Source organism: Amblyraja radiata, chromosome 1, assembly GCF_010909765.2.
Source record: "Amblyraja radiata isolate CabotCenter1 chromosome 1, sAmbRad1.1.pri, whole genome shotgun sequence".
Classification (NCBI taxonomy): domain Eukaryota; kingdom Metazoa; phylum Chordata; class Chondrichthyes; order Rajiformes; family Rajidae; genus Amblyraja; species Amblyraja radiata.
Window position 1 is genome coordinate 190469567 of NC_045956.1, and position 16472 is coordinate 190486038.

General features: G+C 48.0%; 1 protein-coding gene across 1 annotated transcript in view; it reads right to left on the minus strand.

The window, feature by feature from the left end:
- Positions 1 to 1084: 1084 nt before the first annotated feature.
- The window catches only part of dctn1 (dynactin subunit 1), an 87285-nt gene continuing 71897 nt past the window's right edge, over positions 1085 to 16472 (minus strand). Inside the window, exons 18-20 of the mRNA XM_033046497.1 lie at positions 2284 to 2399; positions 1894 to 2163; positions 1085 to 1205 (exon numbers count right to left, since the gene is read on the minus strand). Coding sequence (XP_032902388.1) covers positions 1085 to 1205; positions 1894 to 2163; positions 2284 to 2399 — 507 coding nt within the window. The remainder of the gene's footprint in view (positions 1206 to 1893; positions 2164 to 2283; positions 2400 to 16472) is intronic.

A 16472-nucleotide genomic window follows, 5' to 3' on the forward strand; every position in this document is an offset into this window, starting at 1 on the left:
TCTCCACTCATCCTCCTGCGCTCCAAGGAATAGAGACCCAGCAACCTCTCCCTACAGCTCACACCCTCTGGTTCCGGCAACATCCTTATAAATCTTCACAGCTGGTGCCGTGGTTTAGTCCCGCACCCCCTGATGGTCCACCATTCATCCCCAGTCTCACTCTCACTCCTTTCCAGATGTCTGTAATACGCTGGTTAACACCAGCCCCAGCATTGTCCATTGAGGAGGCGCCTGCTGTGTGGCATATTTCTGGCCAGCCTCATCTCTGCTCAAATATCGATGCTTGAATCCATACTGTTGCTGTTTCTACATTCTTCCCAGCTTTCCTCACCTGCATGAAGGGCCTATCCCACTTGGGCAACATTATCGGCAACAGCCTGAAAAGAGGTTGTTGGGGCGTGACGCGGGGCGTGACGCGGGGCGTGACGCGGGGCGTGACGCGGGGCGTGATGCGGGACGTGACGCGGGGCGTGACGCGGGGCGTGACGCGGGGCGTGACGCGGGGCGTGACGCGTGTAGTAACGCATGTAGTGTCTCCCTGTCGCCCCTGGATTTTGTAATGTTCAAAATCTTCAGGTGACATCTGGGTGTCTCATCATGTCGTGCACCCAGTCACACATACGCTGACGTACGCTGCCCTGCGGGTGATGCCCGGTGACGCGGGGATATCAAGCTCCCACGGCAGGCGAGGACAGATGTAGACAAACACTAAAGCTGCATGTTTTAGAAGCTGCCTCCCTGGTTCCTTCAACCCAAAGACGTATCCATTCAAAAGCTATTGGTCCTTAGATTTATTGTGGATAAGTTCATTTCCAATGTGATTGTTGTACTTCAGTGTAACCTTGTGTTGTGGGTGACGTGGAGTGTTGTAGTTTGACGTGTGGGTGACGTGTGAGTGACGTGGAGTGTTGTACAACGTGACGTGTTTTAGGGCATCAGTCACTAACGTTCGCAGTCGCCGGAAAAATTGCAAAGTGGGACCGGCCCTTTTGATGTGTTTTCAAGTTTGATACCATCTTTTATTTTCCAGTTGGTTCCTCCCCCAGTGGTTCGTTCTTGCCAGCTGTGTTTGTTCTGGAACAGCTCAGTAAATCTCTGCTGTGACATCTCCAGCCACATCTCTGAACCCTGTGCCCACATCGTAGTCTCTCCGCTCCCAGCCCCGTGGTTGTCCCACACTGGACATCACCATCGCATCAGCCTCACTGCAACACACAATGTATTAATGAGCAGCTTTTATCCCGTCTCATTGCACACACAGCACACACACAGGCCATTCGGCCCAAATTGCCCATGCTTGTCCCCTTTGCCTGCGTTTGGTCCATATTCCTCCAAACCTGTCCTATCCATGTACCTGTTTCTTAAACGATGGGATAGTCCCTGTAGTTTTAGGGGGAGCTGAGAGAGGGGGAGATGAGAGGGAGGGGGAGAGAGAGAGGGGGGAGGGAGAGGGGGAGAGGAGAGAGGGGGAGAGGAGAGGGGGGGAGGGAGAGGGGGAGAGGAGAGGGGGGGAGGGAGAGGGGGAGAGGAGAGAGGGGAGGAGAAGAGAGAGGGGGGAGAGGAGAGGGGGGGGGAGAGGGGGAGAGGAGAGAGGGGGGAGAGGAGAGGGGGGAGGGAGACGGGGGAGGGAGAGGGGGAGAGGAGAGAGGGGGAGATGAGAGGGAGGGGGAGAGAGAGAGGGGAGAGGGGGGGGGGGGGGAGGGAGAGGAGAGAGGGGGGAGAGGAGAGAGGGAGGGGGACAAAGGGGCAGGTCAGAACCTCACCCACCCAGCCACACAGCTCCCTCCCTCACTGCGAGGGCGGGGAGGGGAGGGTCCCGGGTTGGGGAGGGACCGGGACCGGGACCGGGGGAGGGTCTGGGTCTGGGTCTGGGACGGACTCCGGGCTCCTCACTCGTTCTCCGCCGCCGCTCGACCCGGACCCGGAGCCGCGATGGAGCTGCCGATCCTCGTCGTCCCGCTGCTGCTCGTCCTCTGCCGGCCTCTGCCCGGACCCCGACCCGCTGCTGCCGCCGCTGCCCCCTCGCCCTCGCCCTTGCCCGGCGCCCCGGACACAGGTGAGTCCAGACCCGACCCGCGGGCATAAGGACGACCCTCAATGTTAATACTGGAGCCGGGGTCGGGACTGGACCCTCGGGCAGGTTGTGGCCACAGGGGGTTAATACTGGGGTTAACATGAGCCCCAGCATTGTCCACTGAGGCCACAACAAGTGACAGACCCACACATTGTCCCACAAGTTGTCGAAGTCAAACTGCAACTGACTTTTGTGATGGAAATGTTCACCTCAAGTGCTGCAACTTTGCTTGTTGTTGGTGACATGAGCCGATCGTGTCCAAGTTGTCGAGTTGTCTGCTTCCTCTGCACAACCGCTGGGCTATGTCGATGTGCCGGCGTGGGCACTGGTTGCGAAAGGGTTATTTAGATGTGTATTAGCTCCACGAGTTGCTGGGTCAATCACATTGTAGGTTGGATGCCAGGACAGTCTTCAAAACAGGACTGGTGGTCAGATCAGGCCGTTTATTGTTATATATGCACTTGGGTCAAAATACAGTGAAAATCTTGCTTCCAGCAGCAGATAGGCACATTAGACTCTATGGTCCAATGGTACATTATTGTCATGTGTACCTTTTTTGCACACAATTCAGTAAAATCTCACAATCTTTCCTATTATAAGATTGTAAGACACTAGATCTCTCCCCATTTAGAAAATAATCTACGCCTTTATTCCTACTGCCAAAATGACTCCACACTTTGCTACACTATATTCCATCTGCCACTTCTCTGCTCCCTCTCCCAACCTGTCCAAGTCCTTCTGCAGAGTCCCTGCGTTCTCTACACTACCTGCCCCTCCACCTAGTTTTATTCATCCACAAACTTGGCCACCAAGCCTTCAATCCCCTCGTCCAAATCATTAATATACAACATGAAGAGTAGCGGCCCCAGCACCGACCCCTGTGGAACTCCATTAGTCACTGGCAGCCAACCAGCAAACGCCCCCTTTATTGCCACTCTGCCTTCTGCCATCCAGCCAACCTGCTATCCATGCTAGTATCTGCCCTTTGACACCGTGGGCTCTCATCTTCCTAGGCAGCCTCACGTGTGGCACCTTATCAAAGGCTTTCTGAAAGTTAGATGACGTGCACTGCCATCTGTAGTTGATCGGTTATGGCGATGGGCAAACTGAAGCAGGACCAGGACATTTCTCTGACTGGAGTTGATTCACGCCATTATTGAAAATTAATTCATAGAAACATAGGAAATAGGTGCAGGTGTAGGCCATTCGGCCCTTCGAGCCTGCACCGCCATTCAATATGATCATGGCTGATCATCCAACTCAGTATCCTGTACCTGCCTTCTCTCCATACCCCCTGATCCCTTTAGCCACAAGGGCCACATCTAACTCCCTCTTAAATACAGCCAATGAACCGGCCTCAACTACCTTCTGTGGCAGAGAAGTCCACAGATTCACCACTCTCTGTGTGAAAAATGTTTTCCTCATCTCGGTCCTAAAAGATTTCCCCCTTATCCTTAAACTGTGACCCCTTGTTCTGGACTTCCCCAACATCTGGAACAATCTTCCTGCATCTAGCCTGTCCAACCCCTTAAGAGTATTCAAAATTCAATAGTAAAGTCAGCTTTTAAAATATAAGGCACGTCCTCTGGAAGGGGGGGCCAACAGTGTGCCTGGATATTTACTTCCTACTCAGAACAGTTAAGCCACCAGGTTCCTGCAACCCAAAGACATCCATTTTATGACAAGATTGAATTTCAAAGACAGTGCTTTCCACTCTGTGTTCTGCAGCTTCTGGTAAGATGAAGGATGTGATGAATGATAGATGCAGGAAATACAGTTACAGGCACCATGCACAACCCCTAGTCAAAATAGGAATAGGTATAAACCCTTCATCAGTCTGAAGAAGGGTCACGACCCGAAACGTCACCTATTCCTTCGCATCATAGGTGCTGCCTCCAGCATTACTCCAGCATCTTTGTCCACCTTCGATTTTTCCAGCATCTGCAGTTCTTTCTTAAACCCTGGTCAAAATACCACAGGTTCCAGCACACCCTGCTGTTCCACCAGGTGGCACATTGGTGCATCTAGTAGGGCCACTCTCACCAGAGCCCCAGTTCAATCCTGACCTTGGGCGTTGTGTGGATGGGATTCCACATTCTCCCTGCGAATACACCGACTTGTTCATGGTGCTCCAAACTCAAAGCCCAAGTCAGTTTTATTCGTCACATACACCCGAAGGTGCAGTGAAATGAATTTGCCAGCAGCGATACACTTGAAAACAACACACAATACACAATAGAATTTAACACAAACACCCACCCCAGCATTCTTCACTGTGCTGGAAGGCACAAAGTACAGTCAGTCCTCCTTTGTTCACCCGTGGTCGGGGCCATAAACCCTCTGTAGTCGCCGCTACGGACGGGCGATATACAGGCCCTCTCGTCGGGATGATCCAAACTCCGATGTTGGGACGGTCGAACACATTCTTCGGCTTGGAGCGCCTGAATCGGCACTTTCCTACCGGAGGCCGCAGCTTCAGGATGGTATAGGCCGTGGGCCAGCGGTTGGAGCCCAGACTCCGGATGGTAAGTCCATACCACGCCCGTGGCTAGAAGCTCCACAGACCACAGCCCCACGATGTCAAAGTCACCAGGCCAGCGATCGGAGCACTCCTCTCTGGCAACCTCCAGCAATGGTTCACCCCCGCTCCGCGATGGAAAAGTCTACGCTGTGCCCGCTGCTGAAGCTCCGGGCCCGACTCCGGGAAAGGCCGCTCCGATCCAAGCTGTTCGGCCACGAGGGAAGTGACATGGAAAAAGTCGCCTCTCTATCGAGGAGGCGACTGAAAGCGGTTCCCCCCTTTCCCCCTCCCCCCCCCCCCCCCACCACCCTCCACACAAGACACACCAAGAGACACCTAAACTAACATTAACCACACCAAAAAAACAAAGAAAAGTCAAAATAACGAACATGCTGCTGGCAGGGCAGCCGACTTGCAGCGCCCACACCTCCTTGTGCAGGACCTGTGCAGGTTAATTGGTCACAGAAAATTGAACTGATTGTATCAGTGAGTTGTGAAATGTGGGGGAAGGTGAAGAGAATGTGGGAAGAAGGAAAGGGGGTCTTAACATAGGATGAGTGTAAAATGCGTGACTGATGACCAGTGCAGACACAGTGGGTTCAAGAGTTTGATTCTGCACGACATTTTGCCTTCACTCTGTGACACTAGCTCATCCTGTTGTGGCCAACAAGTGTGTCAAAGGATAAACACAGAGTGCTGGAGTAACTCAGCGGGTCAGGCAGCATCTGTGGAGAACATGGATAGGTGACGTTTCACGGAGTGTTGGAGTAACTCAGCGGGTCAGGCAGCATCTCTGGAGAACATGTATAGACATAGACATAGAAAATAGGTGCAGGAGGAAGCCATTCGGCCCTTCGAGCCAACACCGCTATTCATTGTGATCATCCACAATCAGTAACCCCGTGCCTGCCTTCTCCCCATATCCCTTGCTTCTGCTAGTCCCATAGAGCTCGATCTAACTCTCTTTTAAATTCATCCAGTGAATTGGCCTCTACTGTCATCTGTGGCAGAGAATTTCACAAATTCTCTGTTTTTTTCTCATCTCGGCTTTAAATGACCTCCCCTTTATTCTAAGACTGTGGCCCCTGGTTCTGGACTCCCCCAACATTGGGAACATTTTTTCCTGCATATAGCTTGTCTCGTCCTTTTATAATTTTATACATTTCTATAAGATCCCACTCATCCGTCCATATACAAGCCCTGTCTTTTCAATCTTTCCTCATATGACAGTCCCGCCATCCCAGGGATCAATCTCGTGAACCTACGCTGCACTGCCTCGATCACAAGGATGTCCTTCCTCAAATTAGGAGACCAAAACTGTACACAATACTCCAGGGTACACAAAAATGCTGGAGAAACTCGAAGGAACTGCAGATGCTGGAAAATCGAAGTTTCTCCAGCATTTTTGTGTACCTTCGATTTTCCAGCATCTGCAGTTCCTTCTTGAACACAATACTCCAGGTGTGGTCTCACCAGGGTCCTGTACAACTGCAGAAGGACCTCTTTACACCTATACTCAAATCCTATTGTTATGAAAGCCAACATGCCATCAGCTTTCTTCACTGCCTGCTGTACCTGCATGTTTACTTTCAGTGACCGGTGTACAAGGACACCCAGTTCTCGTTGGACTTCCCTTTTTCCGAATCTGACACCATTGAGATAATAATCTGCCCCCCTGTTCTTGCCACCAAAGTGGATAACCTCACATTTATCTGCATTACACTGCATCTGCCACGCATCTGCCCACTCACCCAACCTGCTCAGGTCACCCTGCAACCTCCTAGCATCCTCTTCGCAGTTCACACAGCCACCCAGCTTTGTGTCATCTGCAAATTTGCTAATGTTACTTTTACATCTAAATCATTAATATATATTGTAAATATTTGCATTCTGACAGGGACCCGTTTATTCATACTCTTTGTTTCCGGTCTGCCAACCAATTTTCTATCCATGTCAACACCGTACCCCCAATACCATGCGCTCTAATTTTAGTCACCAGTCTCCCGTGCGGGACCTTATCAAAGGCTTTCTGAAAGTCTAGATACACTACATCCACTGGCACCCCTTCATCCATTTTACTTGTCACATCCTCAAAAAATTCCAGAAGATTAGTCAAGCATGATTTCCCTTTCATAAATCCATGCTGACTTGGACTAATCCTTTTACTGCTATCCAAATGCCCCATTATTACCTCTTTAATAATTGACTCCAGCATCTTTCCCACCACCAAAGTCAGGCTAACTGATCTATAATAGTAAGATTAAACGAGAACTTACCAGTTTGAAGTTTGATCTGTATTTTATGAGGAGTTACGATGAGGGGTTACGTGAACATACTTCAAAGCAGTGGTGTGGAATCACAGGAAAACACAATAATTGAAATATACATAGTAAAGACAAGGAGAACTAAGATACCAGTAGATCTCTATAATTGAGGGTGGGAGCGGAGGGCACGTAATCCCTCATCGTAACTCCTCGTAAAATACAGATCAAACGTCAAACTGGTAAGCTCTCGTTTAATCTTACTATTTTACTTCGAAGTCACGTGAGTGACTATGTGAAGATTTTAAAGCTCTGTGATTTCAAACCGTGTAACAGTCCATACTTCACTCGCTGCCAAAGTCATTCGAGGGAGGAAGTATGTTATCGTAATCAAACATGAATCTGTTTGTAAAATAATAATGGTATAATAACAAAAACAATAACAAAAATAAAAATGCTCCCCCAGGCTTAAATTATATATTTGCAGATTCTAAAACTCTTTCTGCAAACAATACAGGTTCTGCCAGCAGCTTATTGTAGAACGTTTGGAACGTTTTCTCCATGGACCACCCCGCTGTAGCCAGGGTGCTTAGCCGCCGATGTGGATGCTGCCCTGGTGGAGTGAGATGTATATACGTCAGTATTTACTCCAGCAGCTCCCAGTACCTGCTTGAGCCATCTTGAGATAGTTTGGCTCGACACCCGACCATGAGGTTTCTTGTGGCTGACCCATAAGGCTTTTTCTCTCCCTCGGGGATCTCTTGTTGTGTTGATGTAATTTAGTAAGTGGGTCATGACACGTAACCGTGGTTCAGGTGGGTATGCCCGGAAATCCATAACTAGGTCTGATGTTCCTGGCTTTACCAGCTCATGAATGGTGAATGAGACACTATCTGGTGTGAAAACCATGTTGTCCAATCACAGTAAGTGGAGGGACTGGACCCTTTGTGCTGAGACTAGTGCCATCAGCATGACCGTTTTCAGGGTTAGCTGTTCCAGGGTGAGAGACCTGGCTGGTGACCATCCCCTTAGGTATGTCAGGGCCACACTGACATCCCAGATTTGGGTGTACCTAGGTCTAGGGGGGTTGGAGTTGAATATCCCTCATAAGTTTGATTACCAGCGGGTGAGACCCTATGGCCTGTTGTCCTGGTGCCTGTTTTAAGTAGGCTGACAGAGCACTTCTGGCGCTATTGATGGCACTGTAGCTCAGTCCTTCATTATGGTGAAGGCCTGCCAGGAACTCCAGTACATTGGTTATGGTTGTAGATGAGTATGTTGTCCCAGTATTCGAGCAGTATCTTTCCCACTTCCTGCTGCTCGATAGGTATTGTTTCCTGGTGGACATACGGTGGGACGCTGTCATCGTGTTGATGATCCTGTCACATAATCCCAGGCCCAGCAATGGTCTTTACAGAATCTGCAACCCAGTAGATTAATCCTGTCATGGCATGGACGACTTATGCCTGATACCGGGTGAGTCAATAGGTCTGGGCTACTGGGAAAGGTCATTGGGGTTTCGATGACCATGTCGAGGACCACTGGGAACCATGGCTGTGTAGGCCAGTCGGGTACTATCAAAATACCTGAAGCAGAGTCCATCTGTATTTTGCGTAGTACCCAACTGATGAGGCAGAAGGGGGGAAAAGCATAAAATAAATAGTTTCCCCAGTCCAGCGCGAACGCATCTATCGCTGCTGCCTCAGGGTCTGGTTCCCAAGCGACATACATTGGAACCTGATGATTTAGGCTGGATGCAAATAGATCGATATCTGGCGTGCCATATTGCTTTAATTTTAGCAAATGCTTTGGGATTTAACATCCATTCGGTGTTATCATTAAACTTGCGTGACCTGGTGTCTGCCACTGTATTTAGTTTACCTGGTAGGTAAGTTGCTGATAGCCAAATATGTTTGTCGACACACCATTGCCAGATTATGTTGACCAAATTGTCACATGATATCGATTTTATTCCGCCCATATGGTTAATATAGGCCACCACCGTGGTATTATCAATCTGTAAACGAACATGCAAATGGTGCATATTCGTAGAATATGTTTTTAAACCATAAAACGCACCCAACATTTCCAAATAATTTATGCCCAGTGTCTGTAGTAAAGATGATTCTAGGTTAGTCCATCTACCACCTGTGCTGGATATGGTATTGGTTGCTCCCCAGCTTTGAGCACTGGCATCTGTTTGTATAGTTAACGTTGGGTTATTGATAATGATGGGACTGGAACTATGCCAAATGTTCGCTATCCACCATTGTAACTCTGATATTGCTTCAATGGGCAATTTCATGGTTCGGTCAAAGTGACCTACATGTCGTTTTAACGCCTGCACTTTTACTCTTTGTAGGTTTTGATAATGCAGAGGTCCAAATTGTGTAGCTGGAAATGCTGCTACTATTTTGCCAATTACTCTTGCCACTTGTCGGATGGTTGGTTGATCGCTAACCATTAAATTGTTACACGTTTGTGCCAATTCTGCTGATTTCTCTTTTGGCAACGTTACAGACATGTGGACTGAGTTAATAGTGAATCCCAGATAGTCCATGGTTGTGGATGGCGTCAACTTAGATTTATCTGGATGTAAGACAAATCCCAGGGTTTCAAACAATTGTTTGGTAGCTAATACTGCTGATTTAGCCAATTCCATGGTTTTGCCTACTATTAGAATGTCATCAAGATATGCCATGACAAGATGTCTCTGTTTTCTTAATGTTGCCAAGGCTGGTTTTAATATCTTGGTAAATAGTCTTGGGGCTGATGTTAATTTATAGGCAACGCTTTAAACTGCCATAGTTGCCCCATCCAGGTAAATTTCAGGTATCTGCGATGATCCTTTTGAATGGGTACTGAATAGTAGGCATCTTTTAAATCGATGCTTGCCATAAAGTATCCTTTGGAAATCAGTTGTTTGGCAGTTACAAATGTTTCCATTTTGAAATGTATATACTTAACAAAGGTATTTAGTGAGGTTAAGTCAATGATGATGCGACACCCACCATCTTTTTTGGTTTTAGTGAATATATTTGAGACAAATTCCAAAGGTTCATGTTTGGATTTCTCAATGATACCCTTTGTAAGTAACCTCACCAGTTCTGCTTGACCCTCTAGTTTTTCTTTGACTGAGAGGGTAAAGACCCTTTGGGGTGCATGCTGAACTGGTGGCATGTTTTCTTGGATGAATTCTATTTTGTATCCACGAATACTGTTAAGTATATAACTATCATTTGTGATAGACCTCCATGCTTCCATGAACAGGTGTAATCTCCCCCCTGTTAGTACAGTTCCCCCACTTTTCATATGCTGGTAGGAACCAGACCCACCTACCTCCATAGTTATGGGTGTGTGCCTTTCTTCGGTTTCTTCATCCGTAGTTGTGCTGCTGGATGTACTGCTGGTTGGGGGTGGCGCATTTTCCATGGGGTCCGCTCTGGGCCCTGGCCTAAAAAAGGCTTTCGGGGATGGTATACGGACCCTGAGCTTTCACCAGTCCCATGAGGTTGACGTCGACTGGTGGACGCGGTGGGGTACTGCCGTCTGGGTTGTGTGGGTCTGCTCGTTCCGGGGCCTGCCCTCATGAGGCCTCTAGGTCTTTTACTTGTTTTGACAAGTCCTTTCCAAATAGCAGGATCTGTGGCTCTGAGTCCGGTGTTTTGCACAGTCCTGCAAATTTGCGGTTGAGGGCAGGTCCTTGCGGAGGTTGTTTATTTCGTATTGGGTGTTACACAGCAGAGCTAGAGTGTCTTGCTGGTTTGTGGTCATGTCCACCCCATCACGGAACGAGCATAGGATGTGATGGCTGACGTCAGGAGCTTGAGGATACGCTGCAATTTCAGTTCCTGGTTTCAGATACTCTGCCCAACGTACCCCCAGATTTGGCTGTTGACGGCCGGTACGTTGAGCGAAATGCAGTCCTCCGGAGGCAAATACAGTTCTGGTGCCTCATTGACTACCTGCTCTTGTAGGGGTTTGAAGGACAGGTAGTCAATGCTGGCTGCCAGTTTTGGCTCTAATGGCCGCCCTGCTCGTGGTGTAGCCACGTAGCGATTCACCACACCCAGCAGCTCTTCCTGATCCTGTACCCCATGCGTACTCCCGACATCTTCGGCCAGTGACCCCTCTTCTTGACCAGCCCAGTCCTGGTCGCCAACCTTCCCCTCTGCTGAGGGGGAAGCGATGGCCAGTGCATTGTAGGGCACTGGTGTGGGAGTGCCTGAACTCCCTTGGCGAGACTGCTCCAGCTCCCGAAGCAAGTCTCGCTGGAGCATTTGCTCCATGAGCAGCTCCATGCGGCTCAGGCGGCTGCCTCTGCCGCTCTCGGGTGGAGAGTCTTCCTGGTCGGAGTCATCAGAGATTACCGGCCGGTTAGTTTTCCGTTTTGATTTGCCTCCAGTCCACTGCTGTTGGTCAGGCTGCGCTAGCGGTACTGGGCTCGGCTCGGTATCACTGATTGTGGACCGCAGCATGTGCTGTCCAGGTGCCGCCTCTCGCCCCCCACTCATGGAACGCTCCTGTTCTGTTGGAGTCGAACGGGGGGCGGTCTTTTTTCCTTGTCGTGCTTTGCTCATTTTTTCCATTTTTTTTTCAACCTGGAGAGCACGAAGCGGAACTAAGTTTTCCAATTACGGCCTCAGAGTAAGTACGTGCCTGACGGTCCATCTTTTTAAAGCTGTAGCGGGAGCGCCTGTACTCCCGTTCATCGCTGTTGCACTGCGGGAACGCTATGTCGCGCATGCGTGCTGGACGGGTTTTTCACGTAGTCACTCACGTGACTCCGAAGTAAAATTCCCCGTTTTCTCTCTCCCGCCTTTCTTAAAAGTGGGATAACATTAGCCACCTTCCAATCCACAGGAACTGATCTTGAATCTATAGAATGTTGGAAAATTATCACCAATGCATCCACTATTTCTAGAGCCACCTCCTTCAGTACCCTGAGATGCAGACCATCAGGCCCTGAGAATCAGCCTTCAGTCCCATCAGTCTACCCAATACTATTTCTCGCCTAATGCAAATTTCTTTCAGTTCCTCTGTCTCCCAAGATCATCTGTCCTCCAGTACATAGAAACATAGAAACATAGAAAATAGGTGCAGGAGTAGGCCATCCGGCCCTTCGAGCCTGCACCGCCATTCGATATGATCATGGCTGATCATCCAACTCAGTATCCCATCCCTGCCTTCTCTCCTGATCCCTTTAGCCACAAGGGCCACATCTAACTCCCTCTTAAATATATCCAATGAACTGGCCTCAACTACCTTCTGTGGCAGAGAATTCCAGAGATTCACCACTGTGCAAAAATTATTTTCTCATCTCGGTCCTAAAAGGGAGAGAGAAAACGTGGTTTTCTCTACTTCCCTCTTATCCTTAAACTGTGACCTCTTGTCCTGGACTTCCCCAACATCAGGAACAATCTTCCTGCATCTAGCCTGTCCAACCCCTTAAGAATGTTGTAAGTTTCTATAAGATCCCCCCTCAATCTTCTAAATTCTAGCGAGTACAAGCCAAGTCTATCCAGTCTTTCTTCATATGAAAGTCCTGGCATCCCAGGAATCAGTCTGGTGAACCTTCTCTGTACTCCCTCTATGTCTTTCCTCAGATTAGGAGACCAAAACTGTATGCAATACTCCAGGTGTGGTCTCACCAAGACCCTGTACAACTGCAGTAGAACCTCCCTGCTCTTATACTCAAATCCTTTTGCTATGAATGCTAACATACCATTTGCTTTCTTCACTGCCTGCTGCACCTGCATGCCTACTTTCAATGACTGGTATACCATGACACCCAGGTCTCGTTGCATCTCCTCTTTTCTTAATCGGCCACCATTTAGATAATAGTCTACTTTCCTGTTTTTGCCACCAAAGTGGATAACCTCACATTTATCCACATTATACTGCATCTGCCATACATTTGCCCACTCACCCAGCCTATCCAAGTCACCTTGCAGTCTCCTAGCATCCTCCTCACAGCTAACACTGCCCCCCAGCTTTGTGTCATCTGCAAACTTGGAGATATTGCATTCAATTCCCTCGTCCAAATCATTAATATATATTGTAAATAGCTGGGGTCCCAGCACTGAGCCTTGCGGTACCCCACTAGTCACTGCCTGCCATTGTGAAAAGGACCCGTTTACTCCTACTCTTTGCTTCCTGTCTGCCAGCCAGTTCTCTATCCACATCAATACTGAACCCCCAATACCGTGTGCTTTAAGTTTGTATATTAATCTCTTATGTGGGACCTTGTCGAAAGCCTTCTGAAAGTCCAGATATAACACAACCACTTGTTCTCCCTTATCCACTCTACTAGTTACATCCTCGAAAAATTCTATAAGATTCGTCAGACATGATTTACCTTTCATAAATCCATGCTGACTTTGTCCAATTATTTCACCACTTTCCAAATGTGCTGCTATCCCATCTTTAATAACTGATTCTAGCAGTTTCCCCACTACCGACGTTAGACTAACTGGTCTGTAATTCCACGTTTTCTCTCTCCCTTTTTAAAAAGTGGGGTTACATTAGCTACCATCCAATCCTCAGGAACTACTCCTGAATCTAAAGAGTTTTGAAAAATTATCACTAATGCATCTGGGAAATTGTTTGTGTCTTCCTTAGTGAAGACAGATCCGAAGTACCTATTCAACTCTTCTGCCATTTCCTTGTTACCCATAATAATTTCACCTGTTTCTGCCTTCAAGGGACCCACATTTGCCTTTACTAATCCTTTTCTCTTGACATATCTAAAGAAGCTTTTACTGTCCTTCTTTATATTCCTGGCCAGCTTCCCCTCGTACTTCATCTTTTCAGCCCGTATTGCCCGTTTTGTTTCCTTCTGTTGTCCAATGAAAGTTTCCCAATCCTCTGGCTTCCGGCTACTCTTTGCTGTGTTATACATCTTTTCTTTTAGTTTTATTCTATCCCTAACGTCTCTTGTCAGCCACGGTTGCCTCCTACTCCCCTTAGAATCCTTCTTCACATTTTTCACACAGAGAGTGGTGAATCTCTGGAATTCTCTGTCACAGAAGGTAGTTGAGGCCAGTTCATTGGCTATATTTAAGAGGGAGTTAGATGTGGCCCTTGTGGCTAAAGGGATCAGGGGATATGAAGAGAAGGCAGGTACAGGATACTGAGTTGGATGATCAGCCATGATCATATTGAATGGCGGTGCAGGCTCGAAGGGCCGAATGGCCTACTCCTGCACCTATTTTCTATGTTTTCTATGTTTCCTTTTTGGAATGAAATGATCCTGCGTCTCCCGGATTATGCCCAGAAATTCATGCCATTGCTGTTCCACCGTCATTCCTGCTAGGATCCCTTTCCAGTCTACTTTGGCCAGCTCCACTCTCATGCCTTCATAGTCCCCTTTGTTCAACTGCATCACTGACACTTCCGATTTAACGTACTCCTTCTCAAATTGCTGTTTAAAACTAATCATATTATGATCACTACCTCCAAGCGGTTCCTTTACCTCGAGTTCTCTTTATCATATCTGGTTCATTGGACAACACTAAATCCAGAATTACCTTTTCTCTGGTCGGCTCCATTACAAGCTGCTCTAAGAATACATCTCGGAGGCATTCTACAAACTCTCTTTCTTGGGGTCCTGAACCAACCTGATTTTCCCAGTCTACCTGCATATTGAAATCCCCCATCACCACAGTGGCATTACCTTTGTTACATGCCTGTTTTAACTCCTGCTGCAACTTACACCCTACATCCGGGCTACTATTTAGGCATCTGTAAAAAACACCAATTAGTGTCTTCTTGCCTTAACAATTCCTCAACTCAATCCACAGTGACTACCTGGTCAGTCGTTATGTCTTCCCTCACAAGGGACTGAATTCCATCCCTCACCAGCAGAGCTACCCCCCGTCCTCTACCCACCTGCCTGTCCTTTCTATAGGATGTATAACGCTGTATATTAAGTTCCCAGTGCCGATCCTCCTGCAGCCATGTCTCAGTAATCCCCACAATGTCATATCTACCAACCTCTAATTGAGCCTCAAACTCATCTACTTTACTTCTTATACTTCGCGCATTCATATACAATACTTTTAATTCCTTACGCATCTCACCTTTCACATCGATCCCTACACTTGGCCATACACTCCTATCCCTTTGTGAGCTTCCTTTCCCGTTAATTCTGGGGTCATTAACCATCCCTTTACTCTCTTTCCCTTGGTGACGTTTCAGGTGGAGACAGTAGGTGCAGGAGTAGGCCATTCGGCCCTTCGAGCCAGCACCGCCATTCAAGGTGATCATGGCTGATCATCCCCAATCAGTACCCCGTTCCTGCCTTCTCCCCATATCCCCTGACTCCGCTATCTTTAAGAGCCTTATCTAGCTCTCTCTTGAAAGCATCCAGAGAACCGGCCTCCACTGAGGCAGAGAATTCCACAGACTCACCACTCTCTGTGTGAAAAAGTGTTTCCTCATCTCCGTTCTAAATGGCTTTGAAGTGGGCGCATGTGCGCATGTGCGGAGCTCTTCCAGAGTGTGCGCATGTGCAGGACATTGCCGGAGTGTGCGCATGTGCGAAGTATTTCGGGCGGGAAAAGCCTGCGGAATCAGCCATGTTTGACATACGTTTCTGAGTTTACGTATTGAAGAAATAAGTTGCTTAAAGCTTAAATAAAGTTACGTTAATTACGAGTAGTGAAAGTTTCATTTATCTCACAACAGGCTTACCCCTTATTCTTAAACTGTGGCCCCTGGTTCTGGACTCCCCCAACATCGGGAACATGTTTCCTGCCTGTAGCGTGTCCAAGCCCTTACTAATCTTATATGTTTCAATAAGATACCCTCTCATCCTTCTAAACTCCAGAGTGTACAAGCCCAACAAAGGAGATAGTTGTGGACTTCAGGAGGGGGAGGAGGAGGGCTCAAGCAACGCCGATCACCATTAAGGGCACTGAGGTGGAGGTGGTCGCTAATCACAGGTACCTTGGGGTGCAGCTTGATAGTGAGCTGAACTGGAAGTGTCATATGGAGGCGGTGTACAGGAAGGGACAAAGCCGACTGTATTTTTTAAGGAGGCTGAGGTCATTTAATATCTGCCAACCCCTACTGTGCAGTGTCTACCATTCAGTGGTGGCCAGTGCTCTGTTTTTTGCTGTGGCCTGTTGGGGAGATGGCGCCCGTATAGCGGATAAAAACAGACTGGACAAACTAATCAGGAAGGCCGGCTCAGTGGTCGGGGCTGAGCAACGAACGGTCCAGCAGGTGGCAGAGGCCAGAACTCTGAACAAACTGGGTTCCATAATGACCAACCCCACTCACCCACTCCATGCCCTGAAGGTGATCAAGAGCAGCATCTTCAGTCAGAGGCTGATTGCACCAATGTGCAAAACTGAGAGACATAGGAAGTCCTGTTTACCAGCTGCTATAAGATTACATAATGCGCATAAATAACTGCACTTTTTTTAAATTAATTGTATTTTAACTTGTATTTTAACGTATTTTAACTTGTTAAGTATGGAAGCCATTTGAGGAAATGTGTGGTGTTATGTCTGTCTTGAAGCTGTCGTGGCACTGTAATTTCCTGAAAAGGATTATTAAAGGTATAATCAATCAATCAATCAATCAATAATCAATCAATCAATCAATCCAT